The following is a 16,890-nucleotide window of genomic DNA, read 5'->3' on the forward strand; positions in this document are numbered from 1 at the left end:
ATACACACACACCTACATTTATTTATATATATATATATATATATATATATATATATATATATATATATATAAACTACTTTAATGGTAATAAAATATTTGAAAAAAATACCCAGAAACATACGGATGTCCAACTTTCAACAATGGCAACTATTCTTATTTTATAAAAACTGCTACTTATATATGATGAAAAACGTGTTTAAATTTTGGACATATCAACAAAAAATTTCAAATTTTTAAATAATCCGATAAATTTTTACCACATTATTTTGGAACTCTATAATGATAATTTATTCAAATCGTTCTAAACATATATTTTTAGATTTTATATAAAAATATATTTTTCAGGTATATATTCCTTATGATATAGGCCAAATTATTACTCATAACATGCTCAATGAAGCTATGTTTCCAACTTCAGAGCTTATATACTGATAAGTTATATTCCAATGACCAAAGGAAAAAATCAGTCCACAATCCTAGCTTTTGTTTCATTCTTTTATTTTATATTTAATTTTTTCTTTTTAATTTAAGTGAATGCCTATATTTTCTTCTGTAGTGTCTTACACATGTTTCACCATATTATAATAGAAAACTTTTTCCATCATGAGGGTGAAACACGTGTAAGATAGTAAAGAAGAAAATATAGGTATTTGCTTAAATTTTAAAAAAGTAAACCAAAATTATTATTGTAAACAAATTCCTTCCCTTGATTATTGGAAACTACCTTACCAGTATATGTAAGTGAAACAATATACCAGTATATGTAAGTGAAACAATATACCAGTATATGTAAGTGAAACAATATAAACATCAGAAAAAAACACTAAATAGATTAATTTATATTTTGATGACATTAATCATGTCCTCAGAGGTTTAACACTGCTTAAGAAACATGGCCAATTTTGGATTTAATTAATAAGTTAAATGATGGTGATAGTGGTGGGGTATACCAAATAATTTTTCTGCTTCTATGTTTCCTTCTATTGTCACCATTATTTCTTTTATTATATTCAATATTAGTATTTACATACCCACTAATTTTTAGAGCTGTATAATATATGTAACTATTATCATTGAAAATTTCGTCATTAGATGAATTATTGCTAATTCCATGGTGAATTGAAATTTGGATATGTTTGATAATGGTTAATGTAGTCATTAAATCCCGAGATATCATCAACACATTTTTCTTACATTTATACAATTTCACTTATAATAACTCTACATATGTATTGAGCACTTTTGAAAAAAATATTGTTTTTAGTTCAATACATTTGAACTTATTTAATAAATATAAAAAGACTTTTTGTATTCCTACATGTCAACGCATGTTTCTTTCAGTGCAAGGTTGACCCTTTCTCTTTCTACTTACTTAACACATCTTCTGTAGATCATTTTCCAATCAACTTCATCCTCCTCTGCATCTTTTGGAATGAAGATCAATAACTGATGGTTATCAAAGTTATAAAAGCAGAGCTGTTTCCATAGCAACTTCTCCTGTGACAGGTCGTAAATGCAACTGTTAGTCAGGCCCGTGTGGACAATGTCTCGATGATCGGACAAACGGAGCAGAATATCCCGAATGCAGTCTTCAGGCAAATCCTCAAACATCACTTTCCCATCGTTTTCACGCTGTCAAATACAGAAGGAAAAAAGTTGCAGTAATTATTTACATCAATTTTAAAATTTTAGAAAGTTATCCTCGTCCTTGTTATTGTTATGTTTGCATACTGGCACCAAGGCCTATGAGAGAAGGTGGGGAGAGAATTTAGCTGACATTTTGTTCTGGAGGTCCAAGAGTTGGAAAATCTCATCTCCCCTCGAGAACAAACACTTTCTATTACACCTAACCTGGCATCCTCCACTATATAATAAAAACTACTGTGTACTTATTTCTCCATATCTGTGTGTGTCTGTGTGTGTACTTGCCTTGATATGGACGGTATGCAAATTTTTCTATGTAAATTATAATTAACCTCTCTTTAGCCTATAAATTTAATAATTTGCTGTATAAACATCAGCTATCCTCACTTTAGGCTTGATCATATATTTAATGAAGATAATGAAGAAATTTTATTTCAATAAAATTTGTATCATCTCAGAAACGATCGTACACAGTTTGGTTGTTGATATTATATTTTAAGAGGCTAAGTAAATGATTTTTCCATAAATCATATTACATCATACTTTGTATATATATATATATATATATATATATATATATATATATATATATATTATTGTCATAAGACAAAATTTGGTTCGTAAAAACTGCAGGATGAAACCATTTCTAGTGATAAGAGTGAAGGAAAAATCAAATAATAAATCCGATAACACTTATCCTCCGCAGCTAAAATAAATTCAAAAGTAAATCCTTCACTCTTTGAAATGTATTCTTTTTTTCTTTTCTTTCTATGCCGATTGATACAAGTTTATTCATCCTTTTTTTTTTTTAATTACAGCTTCAGAAATTTTCTATGTCCTTTTTTAACTTCACCAACGGAGATGTTTTTTTTTTTATATATAAATATTAGAGTGAACACTAACAAAGCATAAGTTTTTTTTTATAATTTTTGACAGACGATTTACACTTGTATATTTAGATGAATTGGGCATCAAATTCTTAATTATTTTCTTAAATGAGCCTTGAGTTTATTCTCAACAGTCTTATAACTCTCGCTTCTCTTATTTTGTCCTTTAGTTCTCAAATTCCATGTGCAAAGTTTCTGACAAAAGGGGAAAAATTACTGTTTTCTGGGTCGGAGTCTAACACTTTCATTAATTTTTAACCTTGAAGTAGTATTTTTTAAAATAGTTTTTTTTTTTTAGTTCTTTACAACAAGTGACTTCATGCCTTGTCTCAAGCGATTAAAAAAAATGCTTCCTATACGAATTGGTAAAAGTTTTTCTCTAGAGCTTACGATGCTTAATTTCCCAGCTGTGTGAGAAGGACTTCTCAGTACGGCCTATTTTCACTCATTATTAATCTGTTTCTGCTATGTGGGTCTTAAGGATTCAACAACAGCAAAATAAAAAAAGACTCTTTGGATGTTAGCAGATTTAGATATGCATATTTGCCGATGACACTGCATTCTACTCTTGAAATGTGAGTAAAACGAATATACATATGTCTAAGGCAGTGGTCAAATCCTTAGGAAATGACCTCCAGTTTGTAGTGGAATGAGGACATAAATGGATGGTAACATTAAATGCCACAAAGACAAAGCTTGTTTCTTTTAACTATAAAGAACCTTTTGAATCACCAATTTTCATGGCTAATAAAACTTCTAACTTCTTGGCCTAACATTCACAAGCAACACAACATGAATTGGAAAAAATACATAGAAGATATTGCCAAGGTTGCTGCAAAGAAGGTGGGCTCCTTCTATATGTTAGAAAAATTCTCACATATGTGCGTATTCTATATTTCTATAAAGCTCACGCATAGAGTATTGTCATATCTGGACTAGTGCACCAACTATAAGCCTCTCTTTCTTAGACAGGATATATAGGAGAGCCTCTAATATAATAGATCCCACACTATCAGGCTCAAGCTCAAACCCCTGCCCCATCACCACAATGTTGAATCTCCGTGCTTGTTTTAAAAGTGCTTTCATGAAATGCGCTTGCTTCCTCGATGTGAATAGCTTGTTCAACTTGACAAGCAGCAAAATCTCACCCTTCACCTTAAAGGTCTCCAGACGCTGGAAAACTTTTTACTCTAATAGTTTTTTTTCCTATTGCTTGCCTTTGCAATTCCCTCCTTGCTCATCATTTCCCAACTGTACCCGCATGCAAATATTTAAATGTAATGTGAACAAGTATCTCACTGCACAACGCCATACTTAAGATGCCATGTAATGTATGGCATAGTCATGTTGAAATACTGGTTCTCATTAGATCACCAACATTAAGTGATGTGGATCCTGGCCAATAATAGATGGGTGACCATTTGGAAATGCTACACACTATGTCATCTTCTCATGGATGGGATATACATGTGGTTGTGGTTTCAATTTCCCTATAAACTTCCTCCTTTGGCATAGCTCACTCAGAGCTAATACCACACTAGGTATTACCTATTTGGTCAATAGGTATTGTACCTAATTCACAGTAGCCCCTAACATCTCGGTGAAAATGTTCTTTGTTTAAGGTGAATCAAAGTAAAATATATATATTTTTTAGGGGCTTCATGCATTCAAGCTTTGTGTCCCAAACATATCAGTCTGCAATTGTACGTTTAATACATTGATTAATGGACAAAGATGTTGATGAAGCGATATTTTTTTTCATGAATTTTATGAAGAAATAGAATCCTTTTATGAGAAGAGTACAAAGTTAATCAGCGAGCTGTATTAAAAAATAAATAAATAATGGAAATCAGTGTTATCGACGCAATTCCAAATGGCTAGATGATGAAATTCCATTCAACCTGAAACATTTCAGAAGAGAATCTAAAACAGCAACATTTAATTCTAAGCATCCAATTTTTATGTTTTGTTTTATAAAAATTATCTTTTAAAGTATTTACAGTTTTTGTATTTTTTTCTTATGTGCTGTGAATAACAATAGAATATAATGTAATTAAATAATTCTAAAGATTAATATCTGTTCATATGATGTACATATAGATATAATATATTTCTATGTATAGAATTCACTTCTAAGCTTATTAATTGATTATTATAAATTTTGGAATACATCTAATAAGCGTAGCATCAGTAATTTGTCATTAATTTTAGAAGCTAACCGTTTAATTATATCTAAATAAAATAAATCTAATTGTTTATTTTGTTTTCTTAATGTATATTAAAATTAAGGATACACCGACTTTCAGTGCAAGGGAAATAACTCTTACAAGAATTTCTATTGATTACTTCCCTTCATTTGGTGAGTTTCGTTGATTTATTTTACTGTGTAGCAAAACCTTTTCAAAAAAATTGTGCAGTTTTATTTTTATATGAAATGATCCATTTTCTGATTTTTTCCAATTATTTTACAAATAAATATTAATTTATTTTAATCAATTGGAATTTATTATTGAGATGAGCAATTTGTATTACTTATTCATTTATTTATTGCGAACTATTATCCTCATCTTTTTAGTTGTTGTTTCCCAACGTTTCGCCCAACTATTTCTCTGGCCTTTGTCGCAACAACTATGGAAGGCAGTAATTGCTGAGGATGCAGTTAGGAGATTCGGAGATCCTATCCTGTCATGGTTACCATGTGACGAAGGCCAGAGGAATAATTAGCACGAAATGTCGTGAAACAACTAAAAATATGAGGATAACGGTCCACAATAAATAAATGAAGAAAAAATATTAATTTGTTTTATGATGAATAATTTTCATTTCTTGGTTCGTTCGGATGTTTTTTGGGGGGATTGGAGAGGGTACACATACTTTTTTGAAGAAAAAAAAGGAGTTCGTTTTACAATAGATGTACGAAATAGTGACCAAAAAGAAATATATAACAAATCTTTAAAATATTTATTCGTTTTAAAAAAAAAAAAACAAACAATTAATCAACTAGTATCGAGCATTACATAAGAACAAGAAAAAAATGGCCATGATGTAATTCTTATATCTTTGAAGTTTCGATAATGGCTTAAGAATCAAAAATAAAACAATACTGGTAAAAAACCCATCCAATAACTTACCGTAACTTTTGTCACAAACAGTTACACATTTAGTCTGGCTTGTGTGAATTCTACTTGGGAACTGATTGGTGTCTTCCTGCTTATGAGGTAGGTAGAAATTAGTATATTTCATGTGCATATGTAAGTAGTGCGCACTAATTGCCTATGTGTAGTAAAGTAGGAGGAAAAAAAAAGAAATTAAAAAAATATATATAAGACACAGCTGTTCCTTCCAAAAGGTTGAGCTCTTCAACGTCCAAAAAATAATTCACCGTCACAAAAAGAATTCACCGTCACTTCTTCCAACCGTCGTTTCACACTCTGCACTCTTCGCCCTGCTTTAAAAAAAGTACCGTTTATATGCTGCCCATTTCTCCACTTATGCAAATTGACTATCAACCAGAGCCATTTCCATTTTTCCATTTTTCCAAACAGCAAATTTGCAAAGGGGGAACAACTCAAACCACACTGTATTAATACGCCGGCCAAATTACAATTTGACATAACGCAAGATGTAACCTGTACATATAAACAAAAATAGATCTCTTATGCAACTACTATAAATTAAATGGATTGCAATGAAAATCAACCTGATGTATATAACATAAATGAGTGCTTAAAATTGCCAATCTATCTATCTATTTTCTCTCTCTCTCTCTATATATATATATATATATTGGGAGAGAGACAGACGGACAGAGGTTGAGTATATTGGGAAGTGATAAACAAACTGCCATTAGCATATTATGCGAAGATCTTTGTGTAAACAAATGGAGTTTTGTCGTTTTGGACAATGTTTAAACATTGTTAATTCGCATACCCATCTTAGCAGCAGCTAAATAGTGTAATGTTTAGGAGCACTGACTCTCGTCTAAGCAGTCGAGTTTCAAATTTGGCTTAAGGTAGTTGCTTGTCTAGCTACACTGATGAACTATGATACAGCAAAACAGTACTGTATGTGTATGACTGTATATATATATATATATATATATATATATATATATATATGTGTGTGTCTCGTGATGCGGGGTTCGAATCGTTCGACTCGTATTAATTGTGACACCCTGCACTGAAGATTCCCGAAAGGATGAAACACTGGTGTCCGTAGATATTTAATTATCATAGTAAAAGAATAATTATATATATATATATATATTTATATATATATATATATATATATATATATAGTCAAGGGTCGTGTGTTATAGAAGTTGATATGTTAACATAACATGTAAATAAGTTTTAATAAAGGTTAAATTTTTCAAGGAAGTTAAAAACCACTTTGAAATTTCTCTTTGATTTTATCTAGAAATAATAGGAGTAATTGTCGGTTAGGTTCATAAACTAATATCTATTAAATTAAAGAAACGAAATTGATTTTTTTAAATAGATTTTCTTCATTTCATAAAACAAAAATGAAATTAAACAGTATATCAGTAAAGAATATATTTATTTATATCAGTAAAGAATATATTTATTTATATCAGTAAAGAATATATTTAAAGAAAGGATAAAAAAAAATTTTATAAAACTTAAATAATTTTTTTTTTTTTTTAAATATTTCATTCGGTTTTGAATCATTAAATCATTTACTATTTTATAATTGTCTGTAAGTCACATAGTTTTTGTTTTTTAGTAACATTGACATTCGGGCCAAGATCACAGTGTAGTATCTGTTCTGATGCTACAATTCACCTTTTCTGTTCTCGAAGAGTGGAGGAGAAATCCTTCATGACTGAGACAATTTTTATTTTTGTTCCTATCCATAGTGCCAATTTTTGGGGAGCTGGATTTCCATACATTAAAAACCGACCTTGTCTCTAACTCTGCCCTCGTGGGGAGGCAAGTAAAAAGGAACAACACCGTGCCAACATTTTTTTTATTACCTGATTTCATATTACGAATGTTAAATTTTTATTTCAATCTTAGAAATGTAAACATGAAAATATTTTAAATTATTTTTCTCCAGAATGTTTCTAGCCAGCAATAAATCATGGCATGGCCAATATTGGGTGCATAACAATGAAAGAGTCTGTAGGGGAATGTACTCAATCAAATTAGTTAAGCCATCTTTTAGGTTCTGATTTTTTATGTTTCAATTTTTTTATCTTTTTATTTTTGCTGTGAATGGATGTAAAACATTCACCTGTTATTTCAGAGACAAATCTGTCTAAGATTTCAACAAATCTTTCCAAGATTAAAATGATCCTTTAAACCATAATTATTTGTATCTCTCTTGTACTTGGTTTACCGGATATATTTGTAAGATAGTTTTTGAAATTCTTTTTCATGAACCTGGTTACTCTTATGATAACTGGAATGATGAAGATTTTCCTAAGATTCCAATTTCTTTTCATACCATACATAAAACCTTGGTATTTTGTTATATTTTCCCACTCAGCTGAGTTTCAGCCAGCATCGTGAGGAACACTGACTTCAACTGCATTGCTACTTTTTATCATATCATTATATCAGGTATCAAATATAGTGATATGGTTCAAGAAGAAAGTAGCAACCCTAGCTGAAATAAGTGTCCCTAATGATGTTGGTTTTAACAGAGCTGAATGGAAGAATATAACGAAATACCATGATCTTACGCATGGCATGAAAAGAAATTGGAATCTTAGGAAGATCTCCATCATTCCAGTAATCATACTTTTCCAAGTATGTAGTAGCTGTTGGTTTTGGGGTGATCAACTGTTTTTTATTATTATTATTATTATTATTATTATTATTATTATCATTATTTATTTAGTTATTTATTTAGTTATTCTTTTTGGGTGTTGGATACTGTTCGGTATTAAATTAGAACCCACTTTTTTTTTATCTATCAATAAGACACTAGCTTGAAACTTGTGATGAAGAGGCAGCAGGATAAGAGACCACAGTTGGTATATGCCCATTGCAATAAATAATGGCTATGTGTAAACCAAACTGTTGAATTTTAAAAGCATTGGTCAAAAGCATGTGGCTATGCAAAGTATTCAATGTCTTCAACAATCAAGAAATCTTGATAAAACATATCTAAGGAGAATCGGATTGCAAGTTATACAGTGTCTTTTATGCCAGTGAGGTTCATGTTTTCGTCATTTGCTATTGAGAATCATAGTTTAAATTGTTGGTTTTTATTTGGGGCACTTTTTATTTTTATTTATTTATTTATTTTTTTTACACGTGTCAACTACAGATCTACACGTGTTGAAAAGAAACATGATTTTTTTTTAAGATAAAAACAAAAATATAAAATTCATCAAATGAGATTTTTTTTTGTGCTTCTAAAAAACATGCACAAATGAAATACGACAATTTCAAATAAAATATCAGAAAAAAATATATTTGATACACATTTGCCTTAGTCAAAAATAAATAACTACACCAAAAAGTATGGACAAAATTATGGAGTCAAATTTTAAAAAAATAAAAATCGATGTCCGATTCTATGTTTATGAGAACCCGTTTTATGCCTTATTTAGAAGAGTTATATAAAAAAGGAAGAAAAAGGAGAGATAACTCAGTTAAAAAAAATTATGAGAATTTTGCAGAAAAAAGATTGACTTATCTCCCTTTTTTCTCTTGTATGTACCTATTTACTATGCCTCCCCACGGGACAGAGTTAGACACCAGGGTCGTTTTTTAACGTGGAGAAAAGGTACAAAAATAAAAATTGTCTCAGTCGTGAAGGATTTCTCCTCCACCGAAAAAGAACAAGAAATAGAAGTGCAGCATCTGAAGAACAGATACTACACTTTGATCTTGTCCCGAAGGCCAAGAAAAGATGAATCGCACATATTAAAAAAAAAAAAAAAAAAAAATCATTTTTATGTGGTGCTTCTGCATTTACCGACCCACAATTTCCACGGACTTGGCTTGAGCTCACTCGGCAGCTGACGGAAATAACCGGAAAAGGTCGGCCGAGCGTTCCTCAATTTTTTATGAACACACTGTCTGTATTTTTAGCTAATACGAATCCATGAAGGTTACTTTTCTTTTAAATTGGAAGAAATAAAAAATTAATTTTAATTGTGCAGGTTAGGGTTAAATGCATGTTTGTAACTTTATTTGTTGCATTTCCATGTTTTTCCTGATTATTATTATAATTTTCTCGTAGCGATTTAATGTTTCACAATTGGCCACTTCTGGTTATTCCAGTTAGCAGCCAAGCATATCCGAGAAACTTTGTAGAAACCACAGGTTGATAAATGCAATAGACCTTTTATTTTTTTATTAAAATTCTACTAGACAATTTTCCTTAATTTTTGGTGTAGATACGTATTTTTGCAGGATACAGAAGTACATTAAAAAGTTTTTCTGTTAATCTATATTGAAACTGCCATATTTCACTTGTGCATGTCTTTCAAGAAGTTCAGTTTATTTACCTCTGTCAGCTGGAAGGCATCAAGTTTGTCTACCATGCGATTGACTGCCTCTTTGTGTTGTGACCACAATGCTTGGCTACCAATGTGGTTATGGATGCCATCATCGAGGGCCTTTACTGATAACCGCAGCAGGCGACGGACAGCTTCCATATTGTATTGCAATTTTAAAACTTGAAAAGAGAAAAAGAAAAAGATATGTTTTTGAATATTTTTTGATAATTTGTATTATTCAGACTATGGTTCTCATCTTGAATGTTATTCACACAACGTTTCGACCGATGTAACTTCTGACCTTCAGGTTTATCTTGTCCAATTTGGGAAATTTTCCAAGGAATTTGGGAATCTGCACAGAATACAATCATGGCTGATGAAACAAGAATATGCTACCTCTGTAAATTAAATATAAAGTTCTATTCAAAATTCCATGCAGATTTCCACGTTCAATAAGATACAGCTGAAAAAAGCTCGAGATTAGATCGGGAAAAACTGAAGCTGAGAACAGTAGTCCGATTAATCCAAATAATACAAAAAGATTAGACGCATTTTTTTTTATCAGGCATTTTTGGGCTTCACTGATTTTAATCAATAATCACATTTCAACTTTTATCAAAATTTATTCTCATGTTCATATAGTTACCTACCTTCTCACAGGAAAAGTAATACTAATTTATACATCAAATTCTATTAAATATTTCATTAGTGTTATTACTGTCTGCTAAGGAAAGTGTCTATCAGATATTTGTACAAGGTATGAATTGAAACTTAGTCGGTGAAGGTTGACGGCATGAATTGTATGAAGAGAAACGATATGAAAATGATAATAAAATGAAATTAAAAAAATAAAATTAAACCTCTATCTATATATATTATAAAAGTGATCTTATCTGTCTGAAGAACGGTCTCTACCAAACTACTCTGTCAATTTTTAGTCTACAGACTTTACATATGGGGTATTTGGACCCATGGAAAAAATTCAATTTGGTTTTTAGTCAGAAAAAAGAGCTGACAAGGGGCCAAAATTGAAAAGTTAGAAATGTGCAAGCGTAAATCAACTTTCTGTACAAATATGTATTTGGACGTTTAATCATGTTAATATTTAAAGTTTTGATATCCATGTATCCTTAGTCAGATGATAGTGAATACTGCAGGAGTGCTAAATGTTTTGGTTTGATTCTAGCTGATGACACTCCACTCATATTTTTTTAAACTTTTGAAATCACTACATATTCGGTACAATATAATAACACATATGAAAACTACATAAATTAAAATATAATATTTAAGTGTGCTTTACAACCGGGCAATGCCGGACGACCTGCTAGTAAGAAATGATAATAAATAAAAATAAATAAAAATTAAAAAAAAAAATCAAAGTGAATTTACCTTGAGTGAGAACATCCTCAAGAGTATGGAAAATATATTTCTGGGTATTTCCACTGAGAGATGGTAATTTGATGGTGATGAGGACTTCCAACAACTATAAATAACAGGAAATTCAAAGGCTGTTTCAGATTTTCATAACATTTTTATTAAAATAATAAAAGCACATTAAAGTCATTAGACGTAAATTTAAAACTTTAGTGTTATTTAGCAGAAATCAATATTTCTGTATGATTTCAAATGGGTAATGACAGTTGTACGAATATATGAACGAGTCTATTGTTGTTGTTGTTATTATGATTACTGTTATTATTATTGTTATTGATTTATTATTGTTGTTATTAATTTATTATTGTTGTTATTTTATTATTGTTGTTATTATTTACTCACAAGGAATTTTCACACAGGTTATCATCAAAGAGCTGTTGTTATTATTGTTGTTATTATTATGATTACTGCTATTATTATTGTTGGTGTTATTGTTGTTGTTATTGTTATTATTGCTATTATTATTGTTGGTGTTATTGTTGTTGTTGTTGTTGTTGTTATTGTTGCTGTTATTATTGTTGTTATTGTTATTATTATTGTTATTATTGTTGTTTGTTTTATTGTTGTTATTGTTATTATTGTTGTTCTTATTATTGTTATTATTATTATTGTTGTTATTGTTATTGTTTTTATTGTTGTTATTGTTGTTGTTTGTATTCATTAAGTGTTCTCACACAGGCTCTCAAAGATTTAGTTTGTAAACGACCTGTGGTGTTCCCTGAAGTCTAGGTGATAACGAGTCTCACTGGATTTCTAGCACTCTTCACCTCTTTCGATAATCTTTGCAAATGTATGATCATTATCACAACAGCCGTTTACCGTTTTCTTGCTAGCAACAACTATTTATCTTCACTGAAATTTGGGTGACAATAATCCTCCTCAAGGTCCCGGTCTTCTTTGCACTCATCCAGTCAAGGCCTGGCTAAAGCTTTATCTCCTAAATGTTTCCATCCTTCGTGACACTTCATGACTATCTGGTGTTGTTCCAGTTGATGCCCACATTACAACTGTATTTAACTTTTTATATTAGGGAGGTGTTAATTTACAATTATACATAGAGGAACATCAAGTCAAGAAAACTATCTTTCAGTTTCACTGCTGTTGCAGTTTCTATATGCCCGTTTAGCATTTGTAGCTCATGCATATTGGTTTCCGCATTCAAGGGTTTTCCTTAATATTTTAGTTGTTTTCATTATTTTAATCCATTACATCTTCTCAGTCATCTCCCTAGTTCCAATCTTTCCCATTCTTCTTTCAAAGTTTTTCGGGATTGTTCCTACTGCTCTTACAATTATTGGTGTTATCTGGATTTTCTTCATCTTCCATTCCAGTTCTCTGGCCAGTTCCATGTATTTGTTTTGCTTCTCTGTATCCTTGATATTCACCCTGTGGTCTATTGGAACAGCAAAATCTATGATCTGGCATGACTTTTCCTTCTTATTAACTATTATGACATCCGATCTTCTTGCTTGAAGTTTATCTGTTTGTACATTCATGTCCCATAGGATTTTGTGATTTCCACTTTTAAGTACTGCTACCAGTTTGTGTTTGTACCATTTGTCTATTCGTTGAAGATGCAGTTGTTTACATAGTTCCCAATCTACTGCATTCCCCACCTGGTCATGTCTATTATCATATTCTTTTTGAGCTAGTTTGCTGCATTCACTTATTATGCGGTTTATCATTTCACCTCTTTGTCCACAGAGTCTGTATTTGCTGTTTTCTTGTGTCTATTATTATTATTATTATTAATATTATTATTAATATTAATATTATTAATATTATTATTATTATTATTATTAATATTATTATTATTAATATTATTATAATAATTATCATTATTATTATGTTTGTTAACTTCACAATGTTATGATGTTTTACATTGTTGTTTTTTTTGTTTTTTTTTCACTCAAAATCAGATTTTTACACCAAAGCTAGTGAGCATGTTCAAAGAGTCAATTAGATGGAAAGCATCTGGCGCATGATGTTTGTTGTGCCAAGCAGAACTGACTTCTAGAGTACAGTGATATTGTACTTGATTCCCAAGTTCAACTGTTTCTCAATATCATCATGACTTAAACCAAGTGCACCTATGATGATTGGCATGATGGAAGTTTTCTTGTTCCATAATGTAGCAATCTCCATCCTCAGTTTCAGATAGTTCTGTAGTGTCTGCTAAGTTGATGTCATTTGGGCAAGCCACATTAATAATTTAATAATAATTTGGCAAATGAAAAGACTAATGAATGCAAAATTCTTTTTCTTATTATTATTATGGTAAGGAATAATTTGCAAAAAAAGGTTTTAATTCTTATTGCAAAGAAGAAAAGAACGATGATGCAATTAGTTTGTATATGCTGTTGCAAACAAAAAAGTTAATGTGAAGAAACCAAAATAAAGACATTGTGATGTTGCTTTATCGCGCAGCATTATACTCATCAGTTTTTCTAACATTTTCATCTGAAAAACATCACTTGGGTTCACGTCTATTTTGCAGGTTTGACCCAAAGATATTTGTGATAGATTGTTACACATGAAGGAAAGCAAAATGTCTTTGAAAAGTAAGCATCAAAGGTGAGAAAGTGTGATTGACAAGCTATGACTTAGTATAGCTTTGCATATACATAGGTGAGGGTCGTTTCCAAAATAAAACCTCCTATTTTTTTAACTTAAAAGTTGAAAAGCTAGGGACACAGAGGAGGAACAATTAAAACAAACAATCTTTTGCGCTCCATTTTCTACATAGTCAACAGCATTCTCTATGCACGTTTGCCAATGATGAATGTGAGCCTTGATGCCTTCATTGTAAAAGTCAACCCCTACCAAGGATGTCCATTTTTTACAATTGCAATTACAGCATTGTTGACGGCGAAATGCTGTCTACATAATGCATCCTTCAGAGGTATGAATAAATGGAAATTTGATGGTGCAAGATCGGGACTATACAGCATTGCCCAGCCAAACTTTTTCACACTTTCCATGGTCTTCAAACTTGTGTGTGGCCTGGTGTTGTATTGCAAATGGAATATTTCCCTTTGCTCTGACCTTACATTAGTAATCCAGGTCTTCAGCTTTGTCAATGTTTCAACATAACAGTCAAAGTTGATAGTCAACCCCAGTTCCAATAAATCCAGGAGGATAACATCCTTCCTGTCCCAGAAGACGGTGCATATTAATTTTCTTGCAAATGTCTGCACCTTGAACTTCTTTGCTGGAGAGCGTGAATAGTGTCACTCCATCAACTGCTGTTTGGACTTCAGCTCGTAGTAATGATGCCATGTCTCGTCATCAGTGATGATGCGGTCCAAGAATACATCATCTTCAGCTTCGTACTGATTCAACAAGTCCTGACAGATATACCATCAGCGGTCCTTTTAGTCCTGTGTAAACATTAGTCGAGCCCACCTAGCACACATTTTGCTGTATCTAACATTCACATTCAACTTTACATGCATTCAATCATTCAACTTTACATGCATTCAATCATTCAACTTTACATGCATTCAATCATTCAACTTTACATGCATTTAATTCACTGTTATCTGCTAATCAGTGCAGATTATTTGGTCGAGTTGCACAGTGTTTTCTGGGGTGTTGGTTGTGCATGAGCGTCCAGAGCATACTTTGTCACTCCATCTGTCACTACTTTGAAATCAACACACCCATCTCCTTACTGTGCTGACATCAACTGCATCAGATTCAACAGGTGCCAATGATTGTTGATCAGTTCAATTTTTTCTGCATGGAAAAATTTGATGATGCACCCCTGCTTCTGGCGCACGTCCATGACAGCTGTTTTCTTAGAGTCTCACACCATCAATATCTGCAACAGAGAGATGAAACTTTTAGGTCATGAATACATAAATTCAGTTATCATAACAATGAAATTTGGAATCCCCTCTGATCCATTCGAGTGGAATAAAAAATAGGAGGCATTGTTTTTAGAATGACCCCTGTATATATATTTCAGAAGGTCAGAATAACATTGGTACCGTCGATTTCAAATCCAAACAAAGAGGACTTATAATTGGTCTTTTTCATCAGATTCTCTTCAACCTCTGTTTATGGCTGCTTCAGAATTATTTTCCAAGAGAAGCAGACATAAATAGAAGCTTAAGATCTGATAAAGGAGACCAATTATAGGTCACCTTTGTTTGGATTTGAAACCGATGGTATCAATGTTGTTCCGATCTTTTGTAATATATATATATATATATATATATATATATATATATATATATATAAGAATAAAGGAAACAGGTTTTAAAATGAACTCACTGAACAGACATATGTGAAGCGACGGATATCCCTGACAGCTCCGCTTACGTCCAAGCGGATGAAAGCTTCGCTGATGCTCGTGTGTACTTTGATCTGGAAATATAAGGAATAAAAAAAGTATTGAAAATCTATTATGCTACGAAAAGTGTGAGGACATTGTTGTTTTAATTGCTTGTTACTGTGCACACTTTACCGGAAAGAGAGAAAAGAATAGAAAATGAGTGTATAAAGATAGAATAGAAGGAATAAGAGAGGTGCGAGAACAAGAGAGGGGAGGAGGAGAAAGAGAGGCGGGAAAAAAGATAGTGAGATGATTATGACATCACAATTTAAGGAGAGAGGAAAAAGAAGAGGGTGAAGTAAAAGAAAAGGGAAAGTCTATTATGACATCACAGTGTATTCTGCTGGGAAAATCATTTCACTTTGTAATCCTTGTAAAAACATGGTTATCAACTAATGTCAACCTTAAGAAATTCTATATTTAATAAATACTGACCCAATGAGTCATAGATGGTATAGTATATTTTAATGATTTCATGCATATTAGAAACAAATAATTTTCTCTCTCTCTCTCTCTCTCTCTCTCTCTATATATATATATATAAGACCATGTAAAACAGCCCTTTAGTTTGTTTGTTTTCACTCAAATAGTTGAGGAGCTATGAAGATAGGAGTAATACCATTAAAACGAGCAAGCTTTTATGCTCCATAATTTATTTTTCTACATAGTCTACACCATTCTCAATGCACTTTTCTCAGAAATTCAATGGCACAACTCTGCTTCTGATGAACGTCCACGACAGGAGTTACTTTCTTAGAGTCTCACCCGTCAATAACTGCAACAGATAATGAAATTTACACCTGGAGAAGGTCGGAGGTTACATCGTCCGAAATATAGTGAAAATAATACTCAAGATGAGAACAGTAATCTGAATAATCCAAATAATACGAATAATCAATCCTCATCTAAAAATTCAAAAACATGAGTGTTTGTAATGAAGTTTTTATTTTTCTTGTATGTCAAATATAGTCCGTCCAAGCTGAATCACTGGTGACTTCACGGACCACTACCCATGAGGTAGTTTATATCTCCAATGGGAAAGATGAGTTACAAAAAAATGTCAGAACCTGATATAGTGTTTTTTAAAAGCTGAAAGCTTGTTTATT

At 31.6% G+C, this 16,890-nt stretch overlaps 1 protein-coding gene across 1 annotated transcript in view; it reads right to left on the reverse strand.

Moving 5' to 3' along the window:
* LOC145290012 (F-box only protein 25-like) overlaps window positions 1-16,890 on the reverse strand; it is a 143,688-nt gene that overhangs the window by 19,436 nt on the left and 107,362 nt on the right. The window contains exons 3-6 of the mRNA XM_080136455.1: window positions 15,724-15,816; window positions 11,401-11,494; window positions 10,018-10,187; window positions 1,373-1,632 (exon numbers count right to left, since the gene is read on the reverse strand). Coding sequence (XP_079992581.1) covers window positions 1,373-1,632; window positions 10,018-10,187; window positions 11,401-11,494; window positions 15,724-15,816 — 617 coding nt within the window. The remainder of the gene's footprint in view (window positions 1-1,372; window positions 1,633-10,017; window positions 10,188-11,400; window positions 11,495-15,723; window positions 15,817-16,890) is intronic.

Source organism: Euprymna scolopes, chromosome 2, assembly GCF_053919585.1.
Source record: "Euprymna scolopes isolate OS-2025 chromosome 2, ASM5391958v1, whole genome shotgun sequence".
Lineage (NCBI taxonomy): Eukaryota > Metazoa > Mollusca > Cephalopoda > Sepiida > Sepiolidae > Euprymna > Euprymna scolopes.